This window comes from Dromiciops gliroides, chromosome 5 (assembly GCF_019393635.1).
Source record: "Dromiciops gliroides isolate mDroGli1 chromosome 5, mDroGli1.pri, whole genome shotgun sequence".
NCBI classification, from domain to species: Eukaryota; Metazoa; Chordata; class Mammalia; order Microbiotheria; family Microbiotheriidae; genus Dromiciops; species Dromiciops gliroides.
Window position 1 is genome coordinate 209,730,431 of NC_057865.1, and position 15,926 is coordinate 209,746,356.

The 15,926-nt window shown below is 38.2% G+C and overlaps 1 protein-coding gene across 5 annotated transcripts in view; it reads right to left on the reverse strand.

The window, feature by feature from the left end:
• BICD1 (BICD cargo adaptor 1) overlaps positions 1 to 13,864 on the reverse strand; it is a 219,046-nt gene extending 205,182 nt beyond the window's left edge. For all 5 annotated transcript variants that reach the window (XR_006353267.1, XR_006353266.1, XM_043966786.1 and 2 more), the window contains exon 1: positions 13,650 to 13,864. Coding sequence is in view for 3 of the 5 variants with exons in the window: in XM_043966786.1 (XP_043822721.1) it covers positions 13,650 to 13,862 (213 nt within the window). In the remaining 2 variants the exon portion in view is untranslated. The remainder of the gene's footprint in view (positions 1 to 13,649) is intronic.
• Positions 13,865 to 15,926: the final 2,062 nt, after the last annotated feature.

The window sequence follows — 15,926 nt, forward strand, 5'->3', positions numbered from 1 at the left end:
AAAATTGGGAAAAGAAGTAATAGCTAGGTAAAAAAAATTATAGTAAAGAAGGCATAAAAATACTAAAGAAAATGACAGCTTAAAAACAGAATTGGGGGGTAGCTAGGTGGCACAGTGGATAAAGCACCAGCCCTGGATTCAAGAGGACCTGAGTTCAAATCTGGACTCAGAAACATGATACTTACTGGCTATGTGACCCTGGGCAAGTCACTTAACCCTAATTCTTCCCCACCACCACCCCCGCCAAAAACAAAACAAAACAGAATTGGCCAAATGGAAAAAGATGTCCAAAAATTCACTGAAGAGAAGAACTACTTTTAAAAAGTAGAATTGAGGGCAGCTAGGTGCTACAGTGGATAAAGCACTGACCCTGGAGTCAGGAGGACCTGAATTCAAATCCAGCCTCAGACACTTGACACTTACTAGCTGTGTGACCTTGGGCAAGTCACTTAACCCTCATTGCCCCACCAAAAAAAAAAAAAAAGGAGAGTTGGCTACAGGGGGAAAAAAGGTACAAAAATTCACTGAAGAAAAGAATTCCTTAAAAAGTAGAATTGGCCAAAAGAAAAAAGGGTACAAAAGTTCACTGAAGAAAATAATTACTTAAAAATTAGAATTGGACAAGTGGAAGCTAATGACTCCATGAGACTTCAAGAAACAACAAAACAGGGCAGCTAGGTGGCACAGTGGATAAAGGACCGGCCCTGGATTCAGGAGTACCTGAGTTTAAATCTGGCCTCAGACACTTGACACTTACTAGCTGTGTGACCCTGGGCAAGTCACTTAATCCCCATTGCCCCGTAAAAAAAAAAAAAGAATTATTGTACAACCCAAAAGCCATGATCAAAAGAGAGTCTAGAAAACATCTTTCAAGAAATTATCAAGGAAAACTACCCATATGTCCTAAAGCCAGAGGGTAAAATAGAAATTGAAAGAATCCACCAATCATCTCCTGAAAGAGATGCCAAAATAAAACTTAGTAGGAATATTTTGGCCAAATTCCAGAGTTCCCAGGTCAAGGAGAAAATATTGTAAACATCCAGAAATAACAACTCAAATACTGTGGAGTCATAGTTAGTATAATACAAGATGTAGCAACTTTTACTTTAAAGGATCAGAGGGCTTGGAATATGATATTCTAGGGGGCAAAGGAGCTAGGATTACAATGGAGAATCATCTACCCAGCAAAACTGAGCATATGATCCTTCAGGGTTTAAAATGAATACTCAATGAAATAGTGGACTTTCAAGCATTTCTGATGAAAAGACCAGCATTAAATCAAAAATCTGACTTTCAAATATAAGTCTCAAGAGACACATAAAAATGTAAACAAGAAAGAAAAATCATAAAGGATTCAATCAGGTTAAACTGTTTACATTACATAGAGAGATGATACTTGTAACTCCAAAGAACTTTATCATTATTAGGGCAATTAGAAGGAGTACACATAGACACAGAGCATGGGTGTGAGTTGAATATGATAAGATGATATCTCCAAAAAATAAAATTAAGGGATGAGAAAGAGGAAAGCATTGGGAAAAGAGGGAAGGGAGGGGTAGACTAGGGTAAGTTATAACACATAAAAGAGGCACAAAAGAGCTTTCACAATAGAGGGGAAGATGGAGGAGGTGGAAGGTAGTGCTTGAACCTTACTTTCATCAGACTTGGTTGAAAGAGGGAATAACACACACACTCAGTTGAATATAGAAATCTAGCTTACCCCATAGGGAAGTAGGAGGAGAAGAAAATGAGAAGGGGGTGGAGGTGATAAAAGAAAAGGCAGATTGGGAGACTCAGTAGTAAGAAGCAAAACACTTTTGAGGATGGACAGAGTGAAAGGAGAGAGTAGGACAAATGAGAAAAAGTAGGATATTGGGAAATACACAGTAATCATAACTGTAAAAAAATTAAAGCAAGTTTCTCTGATAAAGGCCTCATTTCTCAAATACATGGAGAACTGAGTCAGATTTATAAGAATACAGGTCATTCCCCAATTAATAAATGACAAAAGGATATGAACAGGCAGTTTTTAGACAAAGAAATCTATAGTCATATGAAAAAAGGTTCTAAATCACTATTGATTAGAGAAATGTCAATGAAAACAACTCTGAGGTATTACCTGACACCTATCAGATTGACAGAAAAGGAAAATGACATGCATTGAAGGGGATGTGGAAAAACTGGGATGCTAATGCACTGTTAGCAGAGTTGTGAACTGCTCCAACAATTCTGGAGAACAATTTGGAACTATGCCCGAAGGAATATAATATGATCTTATAAAACATTTCTCCCAGCAATACCACTACTAGGTCTGTATTCCAAAAAGTTAAAAACAAAAAGGAAAAGGACCTATATGAACAAAATTTTTTATTGCTGCTCTTTTTGTGGTGGCAAAGAATTAGAAATTGAGGGGATGCCTATCAATTGGGGAATGGCTGAACAAGCTGTGGTATATGATTGTGATGAAATACTATTATGCTATAAGAAATGATGAGCAGGATGCTCTCAGAATAGCCTGGAAAAGCTTAATATGAACTGATGCAAACTGAAGTGGGTTGAACCAGTACATAGTAACAGCAATACTTTATCAACTGTGAATAACTTAGCGATTCTCAGCAATGCAATGATCTAAGATAATTCTGAAGGACTTATGATGAAAAAAAGTTATCTACCTCCAGAGAAAGAATTGATGAAGTCTGAATGCAGATTGAAGCATACTTTTATTTTTTTCTGGGGGAAAGGGTTGTTTTCTTTCACAACATGACATATGGAAATATGTTTTGCATGACTGCACATGTTTAAGCTATATTAAATTGCTTGTCTTCTCAATGAGGGGTGGGGAAAGAAAGGAGAAGAAAGTTTGGAACTCAAAAACTTTTTTAAATGTTAACAATTGTTTTTACATGTACTTGGTGGAAAATAAAATATCAAATTTTTCAAAAGACAGTGCTCAGCAGTCCAAACAAGCAATACTGAATGATTAAAGAATGCCTAGTGCCCATTCAATGAAATTAGTCCATCTCTATATCTATCATGAACAAGCACTACGGAGGAACAATGGTCTAAACCCAGACTTAAACAGGAGAAAGAAAATATACTAGGCTGCATTTTGGAAACTGCTTGTCGCTCTCAATGATCCCTCTTTACTCCCTGATGCAAAAATCCATCTTTTTATCTCAGTACTCTTTTGTTGATGCTATACTATACAGTAGAGAATATCACAACTTCCAGAGAATCAAAATTTTAGATTCAAAGGACAATGGAGACATAGGATGGACATATGTAGCTGTGGCATATGTGTTAACAATGATAACTTGTCTACAAGAAATAGCATAATTTTTATTTTAGGTATATAACTGTGATTAAGTCACTTTGGAGAACCCCCAGCATAAATACTTCCTCCACTTAAGAAAAACAGCAATTCACCTATAATTTTAAGTCTTAGAGAATTGCTTGCAGGCACTGAGAGGTTAGGTGATGGTTACATAGCTAGAATGTGTGAAAGGCAGGTCTTGAACCCAGATCTTCCTGAAGATCAGGCCCCTATCTACCATACCATGGCATCTTGACACAATCATCCAGAAAATCTATGCTTATAAAAGGAGATGATAAGGGACAGCTAGGTGGCACAGTGGATAGAGCACTGGCCCTGGAGTCAGGAGTACCTGAGTTCAAATCCGGCCTCAGACATTTAACACTTACTAGCTGTGTGACCCTGGGCAAGTCACTTAACCCCAACTGCCTCACTAAAAAAAAAAAAAGGAGATGATAGGTATAAGTGGACAGTCAGTGCAAATGACACACTAGTACTCATGGGATGACAGAAGTCCTAGAGGAGGGCCCCTACCTAGTTTGTTACATAGGTCTTGTATGGATAAAAATTACACAGTGTGAGAAGACATGGATGTGTTTCAATCTACAACTTTGGAGGGAGTTCCCAAATCAATGAGATAAGGGATCTCTGTACTAAAATTGACAGACTAAATGAAGATCAGTCAGTGATATGAAAACATAAATAGCAGATGATTAAAAAGTTACCTATGCTTTATTTCAGATAATATATTATGCTTCTCTTTTCCCAACAGACTTATCATCTTTTTCTTTTAGTTTTTATTAAATGAGCACAGAATGGACATCAGTAGGAGAAAATCAAACTGGACTACAATAAAACAAAACTGGGCACAAAATCCAAAGCAGATAATTTGTGATGATAACATTTAGTTAACTATCTCCAACTTAACATCCTTTCCCCATCCAATCACCTCACACTGAGGTCAGCTTCAATAATTTGTTAGAACTGTTGCCAAAAATGAAAACCAGAGCTCCTTAGTATAAAGTACATATATTTTATAAGACAAAAGGCTAAAAAGTATTTTTAAAATAAATTCTGAGAGCCTTGCTAATGGGTGACATTTCATTTCACTTTAGTCTGCAGTTTTTAAGAAGAAAAAATAAGAGCCAGCATTCTGAGTCCTGTATTGCCAACCCACACAAAGCCATGTAACAAAGCTACTTAAGGAAATTCCTCCAGCTACTATGTATTCTCCAAAAACGTAAATGGGCTTATTTAGAGTTCTAAGATTTAGAGATGCAAGCAGACCAGTCAAACATGACATTTCAGTGTGGGGATTTTTCCCCTGCCTTCTAAAGACCTTGATATAGGCTGGTTAAATAATACTCTTTCCTTTAAAGAAAGGAAAGGAGTCAGTAGGCAGAAATAGAAAAACTATAGGATCCATAAGTATATCCCTTAACACCAATGAATTCTACAAATCCCTATGTTTATCTTCGTTTGGTTCATTTATATTAGTGTATTCAAAGGTGCCTGGGATTTCCTTCCTTTAATTCCTACAGTTGTACACGGCTCTAAAACCTTTTTTTCACTTAATAAAAAAAAAATGCACAAGATCTAGGGCTTCTCAGGCTATTCTAAAGAGAGATAATATGGAAAACACTGATTTCCTATGACACCATTACATAAACAGCTTCATTTTCCAGAACCAGAGCTAGACTGAGACCCAGTATAGTGAAGCAGAAGCACATGACTCCTCCTATCATTTGGTGTTTCATCAACTGTTTACATTCAGTCACTAAATCCTGTAGTTCAGATTAGAGGCTGTGACTATGCTCCTTGAAAAGCAAAGATCCCTTCTAACTGAACTGATCCAACAATTCTGAAACAATTTGGAACTATGTCCAAAAAGCTATAAAACCATGCATATCCTTTGACCCAGCAATACCACTATAGTCTGTAACCCAAAGAGATCCAAAAGAAAGGAAAAATACATATATGTATAAAAAATATTTATAGCAACTTTTTGTGGTGGCAAACTGGAAATTGAGAAGCTGTCCATCATGGAATACTATTGTGCTATAAGAAAAGATGAACAAGATTCTTTCAGAAAAACCTGAAAAGACTTAAATGAACTGATACAAAGTGAACAAAACCAGAACACTGTACACAGTAATAGAAATACTGTATGATGATCAGTTGTGGATGACTTAGCTTTCTCGGCAATACAAAAATTCAAGACAGTTCTGAAGGACTCATGATGAAAAATGCTATCCATCTCCAGAGAAAGAACTAAAAGAATCAGGATACAGATCTAAGCATACTTTTTTTTTGCTTTATTTTTCTTGGGGGGGGGTTGTATTTCCTTTTACAACATGACTAATATGGAAATATGTTTTGCATGACAACACATGTATAACCTTTATCAAATTGCTTGCCTTCTCAAAGATAGGGGGAAGATGAATGTGAACTCAAAACTGAAATTCAAACATGGAACTCAAAACTGTAAAAAAAATGAAGGTTAAAAATTGTTCTTATATGTAATTGGGAAAAATAAAATATTAAAATTAAACAGAAAAAAGATCCCCTCAAGCTCTAAATTTATTTCTTTGACCAAATGTTTAAATAGCTAGAATGTATATCCAGAAGAGCAATTAAAAATAACACGCTTGCTAAATTTAGACTAATCTACAGGTTTTTAAAAAATACTTTACCAAAAAGCACAACAACCATAAGACTTCTTATGCCCATCACCAAAAGGTCCGTCAAATTCATAAGAAAATTATGGAAATCATGACCCGGCAGGTGCAGACAAATAACTTGAAAGAAGTTGTCAATAATTCCAGACAGCATTGGAAAAGACATAGAAAGGGCTTGCCAGTCCATTTACCCTTTCCATGATGTATTTGTTTGAAAAGTCAAGATGCTCAAGAAGCCCAAATTTGAATTGGGAAAGCTAATGGAACTACATGGTGAAGGTGGTGGCTCTGGAAAACCTTCAGGAGATGCAACAGGCACAAAAGTAGAAAGGGCTGATGGCTATGAACCACCAGTTCAAGGATCTGTCTAAAATAACTTTTAAAGGCTGAAAAATAAAAATTTATAATTGTGGGGAAAAAAACTTTATAAACTTTTAAAAGTTGGCAAAATAAATAAATATGCATGTAGTGAAACAATCAAAATGAGAAATAGAAGACTTGTAAAAATATATTAAACAACTTCCTAGAATATAAAGCTAAATTCAATATCTTATTGCATATCTTAGCCTAATGGAGTTGTTTAACAATGTTGGATTGTCTAGAAAGTATTAATTTCATCTATATACAAAAAATTTTAATATATAATTAAGAAGGTTGTATGTTAACTATTATTATTGTTGTCACCAATTCTCACTTTCCAATAATTCCTAATGAATATAGTTTACTGAATCATGAAATGTAAGAACCTTAAAAGTCATCCAGCTCAACCAAGAATCCAAATCAGCATTCTTTTCTAAAACATTCCTGAAAGGCATCCAACTGTTAGATGAATGTTTCCACTATTAGGGAGTTACTATTAGTTGAGCAAAATCTAATGTAAATATTAATTTATAAAATATTTAATAAAAATATTCAGTTATAAATATAGTTCTTATATAGAGGATAGTGATCCATTGTTCCCTATTTACATGAAGCATAGAACAAAAAAAAAAACCCTAGATTTTGACTGAGATATTCCACACTATACTAGGTAATCAAGGAAGATCACATAATCACTTTTATTGAAGATCTTTCACCTAGGATAGTGGTCTGTGAACTGTAGAACTCAATTGCACTTACATAGGTTTCTAGCTGTCAGTGACACACTAAATGATATGGAAACTATGGCTCTTCTTTGATCATCAGCAGTTTAGTCATGACATCTTATGAATACCACAGTTTATAAATGGCCCATAAGTATAACTGGACAGCCCACTCAGTCCTGGGCATGTGCTTCCCTCAGAGCTCCTCAGAATAAACACCAACTCCACAGCACCAGTTTAGTTCTGGCAAATTTATGAGTTAAGAACTTCCTAAACTTTTTACTTACATATTAATTGTATCTTAATGTAAATGATCATATCTTAATGTAAAAATACTTTTTTCTACATATTTGAACAAGGCCATTCCAAAATTGCAAGACTTATTGTGTGTGCATATACATATATACACATATACATATATGCATACATACATACATATATCATTTGTGGAACAGGAAAAAAACACAATGACATATCAGTGTCCTATACCTTCCTGATTATTATTAGAGCTGATATTTATATAGCACTTTATGATTTCCAAAACACTTTTCTCACAGCTGACCCTAGATCTAATTTCTGATTTTGATTTTCAGATGCTTTATGGAAATTCCAACTTATAAAGACAATTCAAAAAGGTCCACACATCTCATATTTCTGTATCTTAAGAGGTCAAGGCATGCTACATTACCTGTTCATGTCAAAATGAATCTAATTCCTAAATCAGTACTCTCTCCATTGAGACAAACTGGTTTCACACCCTTTTCTAGTCATCAAAGGTGTCACTAATAACATATCTATGAATTAATGACCTTGAACAATATCCAAATTAATAAAAGGAAGAAACTGTGAGCATGTCAAGGTCATCCATTTTTTTCATGTCCAAAGAGTTCTCTATCAAACTTTCTCTCTAAGCTAGAACAACAGCAATGGACTACAGATTAATGAAATTAGATCAAACCAAAAAGAAATCAAGTTGAAAAAAATTTTTTTTTTTAATTTAATTAACCTACTGCACTATTTCTTTACTTCTTCAGGCTATTATTACTGACATGCATCAGATACATTATTTAGATATCACTGGTAAGCAAGTCTTTTCAGGCCAGGTCTCCCCACCACCCCCCCAACCTCGTAGGTTAGGGCATGATTTTCCTAAAAGCCAAGGAAACTCTCTCCAAAGTCTGATTAAAACAGTTTCATGGTGGCTTCAGGCCATATGTTTTCCTGTTCATCTAACAGCAAAAAAGGACCACCCATGTGCCCTTCATACTTGGTTGATATCCCAAGACTCCTCGACAAGTCATCATTCCCAGACCTGTTGACCAGATGCATTTCTTTATGGAGAAGAGAAGCACTGGGCCTGGAAGAAGCATTCCTGGGCCAAGGGAGTAGTGCTAACAAGCTTTTATTAAGTGCCTACTACATGCCAAGCACCGTGTTAAGTGCTGGGGTCACAAAGAAAAGCAGAAACAGTCCCTGCCCTCAAAGAGCTCACAATCTAATGGGAGAGACAATATGTAAACAACTACATACAAACAAGATAAATAAGTAGATAAATAGATAGATATGATAAATCAGAAATAATCACAGAGGGAAGGAATTATATTAAGGGAAACCAGAAAAGGCTTCTTGAAGCAGGTAGGATAAAATCTAAAAGCTGAGACAGAAATGAGTACAGAGAGAGTTCTATGCATGGGGAATAGCCATTAAAAAAAAATGCAGAGTCAAGACATGGAGATATGTCACAAGAATGTTCTTGTGTCAAGAACATTAAAGACATTAATGTCACTGATCATATAGTATGTGGATGGGAGTAAAGTGTAAAAAGACTGGAGAGGTAGGAAGGAGTGGGGAGATGAAGTACCTAATGCCAGGAACAGCAAGAATCTACATAAAGGGAAGTAAGGGAGGTGAGCCTGGAAAGGTAAAAAGGGGTCAGATTATGAAAGGTTTTAAAACTCAAACATAGGATTTTATAATTGATATTTCAAGTAACAGGGAGGCAAAGGAGTTTATGAAGTAGAGATTGATGTGGTCAGAACTGTGCTTTGGGAAGATTGCTTTGATAGCAGAATGGATGATGGGCTAGAGCAAGAAGGGACAAGGAAGTCAAGTATGAGGTAAAGAGGGCCTTTATCAAGGTAGTAGCAGTGTCAGAGGAGAGGTGCTGCAAAGGTAGAATCAATAGGATTTGGAAACAAATTTATTAAATCTATTTGAAACATCTCTCCTTAAAGAGATATAAATCCAAAGGGAAAGAGAGCTATCTTGATTTTGGAAATCTCCCTGACCTACTACATTTTCTACTTACAATTTACAGGGTTGGTGAATGAGCTGACTGTTTTGTTTTATTCCAATATCAGAACTAAAGTCTAAAGGAATTGGGCTGAGTCAAACACAGACTACCACACAAGGCAATAAGAACAGCGAAAATATTTGTGTGCTGATATCAGAAATAAAATTGCCTGCCAAGACTAAACTACATATTAGCATTGATAAACTATAGCTATGCAAGGTAGAATAAATGTTTTCTTTTGCAAATTCCTAATAACTGATTCGATCTTAAGAGTAGTACTTGGAAAGAACTAAGAAATCAATCAAGGTGCTCTTAAACCTAAGAGCTGTGATAAAATGACATCACTTGAAGAAAGCCATATTTTCTTTGAAATAATATTGCGATCAATAACAGATCTCCTATTTGCAAAACTATGAAAATTGCCCAAGTAACACACTTTATCCAAATGGTATCCTTTTCAGGAAAGATGATATGAAGAACATCACAGAAATAAACTAATATTGAACTAGTACAGTTGTTTACCTCATGATTATTGTAAATTTATGGTTATATGATCACAAGAGCAAATGAGGCAACAATTCTAAAGCACTTAGTACAGTGCCTAGCACATAGCTGATATTTAATAAATGCTGCCCCAGTACTCTGCTTTTTGAGGCAGAAGTCTATCAGAAAAAATTATTAATTCTATTCAAAGCATCTCTGGTTAGAAAGAAATTCAAAGGAAGAGAGATCCAGTCTGCTTTTGAAAATCTATCTGACCTAAGTCATTTTCTGCTCATGGTTTATAGGGCTCGTGAACAAAGACAAAATTCCATAATCAAGATTAAACAAGGGAACAAATTTTAGGTAAGTTTTTGATTCATCAAACGAAGCTAGTAATTTAACTTTTGGAATACCCTGAAGAATCACTTTCCAAAAACTGTTCGATCTCCTCTTTAACCAGTCCCTCTAAGATTTTTTAAAATTTATTTTAACCTGGCCAAAGGTGAACTCAAAAGGGATATCTACTAACTGAATGAATCAAAAGATACCATAAATCTTAAACTGATTATTACATAGAAGATTATTTCCAGAGCTGATCAGGCATCTCCCATTAGAAAGTGGTTAAGCCTTTGATCAGTCAGGCAATCAATAAGAATTTAAGAATTACTATGTGTCAGGCACAGTGCTAGGCACTGTAGATACAAAGGACAAAAATAGCCTCTGCGCTCAAGGAACTCCCATCCTAACAGGGCAAACAACCTGAAAATAACTGGGCAAGCAAGATATACAAAAGTGTAAATGGAAGGTAATCTCAGAGGGAAGGCACTCACAGTGAAGGGAACCAGGAAAGGCCTCTTGCAGAAAGTAGATTCTGAGTTGTCTTGAGGGAAGCCAGAGAAGTGAAGAGGTGGGGGAGAACAAGGAGGGTATTCCAAATATAGGTGATGGCCACTGAAAAGGAGTTTCAGAGAGTTTCTCCACAGTTGGGAGACGTAGTGTTATGTGCGAGAAACAGTAAGGAGTCCATGTCGCTGGATCAAAGGATACATGAAGAAGAAACTGGAAAGGTAGGAAGAGGCCAGGTTATAAATGCCCAAAAGATTTTTTTATTTGATCCTGGAGGTTATAGGGAGCCAATGAGATAAAATTTGTAAAGCACTCAGCACAGTACCTGGCACATACAGGTGCTTGTTTCCCTTCCCTTCCCTTCCCTTCCCTTCCCTTCCCTTCCCTTCCCTTCCCTTCCCTTCCCTTCCCTTCCCTTCCCTTCCCTTCCCTTCCCTTCCCTTCCCAATGAAGTTTACTGAATGAGGGTCTAGGAGAGAGTAATATGGTCAGATCTGTGTTTTAGGAAGACCAGTTTTACAGTTGAGTGAAGGATGAGTCAAAGTAAGGAAGAGATGAGGCAGTGAGGTGATGAAGACCTGCATCTGGGTAGAGAGAAGGGGATGTATACAAAAGATCTTATGAAAGTAGAGCTTACAAGACTTGAATATGTAGGGTGAATGTGAGTGAAGAGTCAACAATAACACAAAAGCTAAAAGCCTGGGTAATGAGGAGAAGGGTTCCACCTTCAACACTAACAGAAGAGTTGGAAAGAGGGGAAGAGTTTGATAAGGATTTATAAAAGATTTTAGACCAGGATATTGTCTGCTTAGCATAGAACATCAAGGACTTTTAGGGTTTCCATTCATGTAAGTCTATAGGGACTTCAAGTTAAAACATTGACATAACATCACTTCATATTTCTAAAAGAGTGAATATGGGAAGGAGGGTTAGTATGTTTTCACAATAGCCATTCATCATTTTTTTAAATATTAAAGTTTAGCTTCTCTTTACAATGACCCTTAAAGTGATCCTTTTTTCTCATTTCTGTCAGTGTTAAAAATGAAAAAACTGATTTGCTTAGTTTTTCATAGTTCTGCCTTCGTGGTTTAAAATTTTATTTCCTAATACAACTCAACAAACATTTACCAAGTGACAATTATGTGGAACAGTGGATAGGGTGCTGGGTCTGGTGTAAGGAAGACCTGAGTTCAAATCCAACCTTGGACACTCACAACCTCTATATGCTTCATTTTCCTTAACTGTAAAATGGGGATAATAATAGCTACTACCTTCCAGAGCTGTGGATAAAATAAGATAATATTTGTATAATGCATAATAAGTAATATATATGTAAATATATTACATGTAAGAATTAATATTTGACATGGACATTTCCTAGGTCAAAATATGTGTGTAGCAAAACTGTATCCAGAGTCCCAGGAAATTTTTTTTTGGCATGGACTAACCTAAACTACAAAAATTTTACCATAAGACTGCTTAAAAGACTTGATCAAAAATTGACTGATATTTTATTGTTATCCTCCAGCATGCTACATTTTATTGAACTAATCCAGAATAATATGCAAAAAAGAAATGGATAGAGAAATGGCTGGAGCTGCGCCTGGGTTCAAGCCCCGATTCAGACACATGCTGACTTCTTAAAGCTAGGCAAGTGACTGAAACACTCACTGTCCCCAGGCAACTTTCTAAGCCTATAAATTGCAGGACTGTTGTCCATATGCAAGGAAACCATGGGTCTGGACTGAAAACAAAACCAAAAATCATCCAAATATTAAGTGGAACAAGACATACTCCAAATTTAATATTATGGTCTTATAGATAGCTTAGGAGAGGCAGTGTGGCTAGAGCTGGCAAAGGAAAGGATTAGGGGGTGGGGTGGGTGAGAGAGCCAAGTCCCACCCTCTAGAGCAATGATTGTATGGCAAGTGGGCAAGTTAAGTGACCCTGAACAAGTGCTCTAAGAGGGAGTTTCCTCATCTGGGAATTCCCTATGCAAATGAAATCGTAGGTCCAATCTCTATCCCTACCAATTCCTTATTTCTAGTTGATAACCTCATTTCACATTTCGCAGCTACAGCCCAGTTCATGATTTATCTTTTCTTCAGGTCATTTGTCCTGAAGTTTAACCATTTTTACCGGGCAGAATGACCTCATCTCTACCTTGAAGCTTTGCCCACACTGAAGAGTGCTGCCTCACTCACTGGTGAAAACAAGGCATGTGCATCATCACCAGTAAGAGTTGTTTTCCTTTTGTACAGTGTAACAGGAATGACAGAAGCAAAAGAGATGTTAAGCCTTTGCCAAGTCCTATCATTGTGTTTTCTCCTTATGACTAAAGAGCAGGAAATTTAGATATATTACTAGGGTATTTTTAATTTTATAATTAAAACCGTGACTTCCCCTGACTGAAATTTTTTAATTACCTAGAGGATTCTTACTGCCATCTAGGCTAGAAACATTAGCTTTTTAAATTTTTATTTAATCACCCACAAAGCATCCTTAATCTTCTCATATAATTCCACTGCTTGAATACAAATATGAATTTCTCCTCCCCGCACAAATCCTACCTCCATGCTTCCAATATACAGATATACACTTATTTCCTTAGACATTTTTTTGTTACATGGAAACAATGAATTCTTTCAATAGCACCTGGCCAACTGTGCCCACATTAAGATGAAGAGTTAGCTTATAGGATCGAGGGTTTACAGAAACCTCAGAGGTCAACTAATCCAACCCCCTCATTTTGCAAATAAGGAAACTGAGGCCCAGAAAGTTAAGTGCCTTGCCCAAGGTCACACAAGTAGATAAGTTTCAGAGGTAGAACTTGAACCCAGGTCCCCCAACTTCAAAGCCAAGGTTCTTTCCACCGATGCATTGTGTGTATCCCCTTATTCATTTCCTTTAATGACAGGTTTGAAGACGGTGAGAGGAGGAAAAAGGCAACTCACCTCTTTCAGCTGTTCTAGCTCTTGCTTAAGGCCATCGTATTCAGCCTCCAGCTCATCATACTGCTGCTTCAGGGTGAGCTTCTCTTCCAGGACCACCAGGCCATATTCAGCAGCCTGGATCTTTTCGTGGGTTGTTTCAGTGAGCTCTTTAGTCAACCTTTCGATCTCAGTCTTATAATGATCCACGCTCTGCAATACCTCCTCTGCAGCCATAGCTCTGGTGATGGATGGAAACGGGAGGGGGTGAGTGGAGGCGGGAGGGAAGAAAAGATGCAAGGGGTGGGGTGGGGCTGGGGAGAGGAATTAGGGTGAGGGGAGAAGGAAAATAACGGGGGAAGGAGAGTTAAAGGATGAATGCGTCTCTAGAAGCTTTTCTGTCAGCAGCAACTACAGCTGCTGAATATTTGAAGGGAAATTTAACATTGAGAATAAAAGGAAGAAAATTCGCGAAGAGGTTGCAGCGGCCGCACAGTTCATTGGTCTCGGGGACTGGTCCCTCCTTCGCTGGTCAGCAGCGGTGCACCATGGCTGCTGCGGCGGCCGCGGGGGCGGTAGGCTGGGATTCTGCTTATTCAGAGGCGCTGGGCCGCCATCTCTCCCCGGCAGCGTCACTGCGGTCTCAGCACTCGTCCGCGAACGTCCCCTCTTTCCTCTCCACCTGCTCCTCTGGCCCTGCAGCAGCAGAGCAGAATGATGCAGTCCAGGCCCCCTCCCTTCCACCTCTCTTCCGGAAGGAAACAAATGGGAGAAAGGCAGAGAGGGAGGGGGGAGGGAGTGAGGAAGGGGGCTAAAGGGAGACTCGTCTCCCTGAAGAGCCCGCAGGCGGCCGCTCTAGGGCTACTGGCAGAGGCAGGTGGGAGGAGACAAGAAGCCAGGGTTGGAGGGAGGGGGGCCGACGGCGGCGCGGGGTACGGGGGGAGGAGGGGAAATCAGGGGACAAGACTGAGAAGAACGGGGAGGAGAAAGGAAAGGGATAAGAAAGGGGAACGAGGAGGAAGAGGAGGAGAAGGGGAGATACTGGCCCTATGTAGTAGGCAGGAGGGGTATTCGGGATTTTGTACAGATGTCCACAACCTAAGAAGGGACTGCAAGAGAGTGAAATAAGGGTGCTGCAGCTCCCTCACTCAATGACTCCGGCACAGGAAAAAGCTTGACACTTCTGCAGCCCGCTCTTTTACTCTAAGAAAAAGCAGTCCTACCTGGCACCTCCACGTGCCTTCTCTTGCCCTGCTGACAGAGCATTCACTAGTCTTCAAGAGCCAACAACAAACCCTCTGACTCCCAAACCCTCCAGCCACCATGTGTGCGTGCAGAAATGCACCTGCCCCAGCACTCTAATTAAACTATATTTACCACACATGACCGCCTTCGGGCAATATCGCTATTCTGCCTTTCAGTCGGCTTTCACACTTCTCTCTTCCACTCTTCTCTCCTTCCACCCTTACATAAGCTGACATTTATGTGTTTGCCAAGCACTTTTACACACATGATCTCATTTGCTCCTTACAACCACCCAGTAAGGTACTTGTTATAGGAATCCCTCGTTTACAGATTTTTTTTTTTAAGTTTGCTCTTAGTCATGCAGGTCACATCTGGGTTTACACGTCAGATCTCTGTGACTGCAGGGTCCAGCATACTTTGCATTATACCAGGTTGGCTGAAATCTTTTCTTGTAACCTATCCGTTCTTCTTTCTTTTATTGAAAGTTATGTTGATTGATTGTACACGTATAACCTATATCTGATTGTTTACTGTCTCAGAGAGAGGAGAGGGAAGGACGAGAAGGACGGAGGGAGGGGGAGGGAAGGAAGAAGGAGGGTGGAAGAGGGGAGGAAGGGAAGGATAGCTTTTGGAACTCAAAACTTTTTTTAAAAAACAAATTTTAAAAATTGTTTTAACATGTAATTGGGGGGAAATTATTCTGTGTGTGTATGTGTGAAGGTTATGTGGATTCAGTGACCCATTATTCCCACTCATGCTTGTTGGGGGAGACTCTGTTGGAAAAGGGGAAACCAAGTCTGTAGCTTTTTTGCATTACAATCACATTACCTGTGATGTTTACACCCCTACCTGTAAATTGTCTGTACTTGCTGCATTCTGAAGGAACTGAAATGCAAGGGCCCAATCTATTTTGCTGGCATTAACCTATATGAATTGTCTTTATTTCACTAGGAAAGTTATAAATAAAAGCTGACCCCATCCTGAAGCCATTGATGATCTCCAGTGATCAGCCCAACAACAAACAACACATGACATACTTATAATAAATTCCTTTTA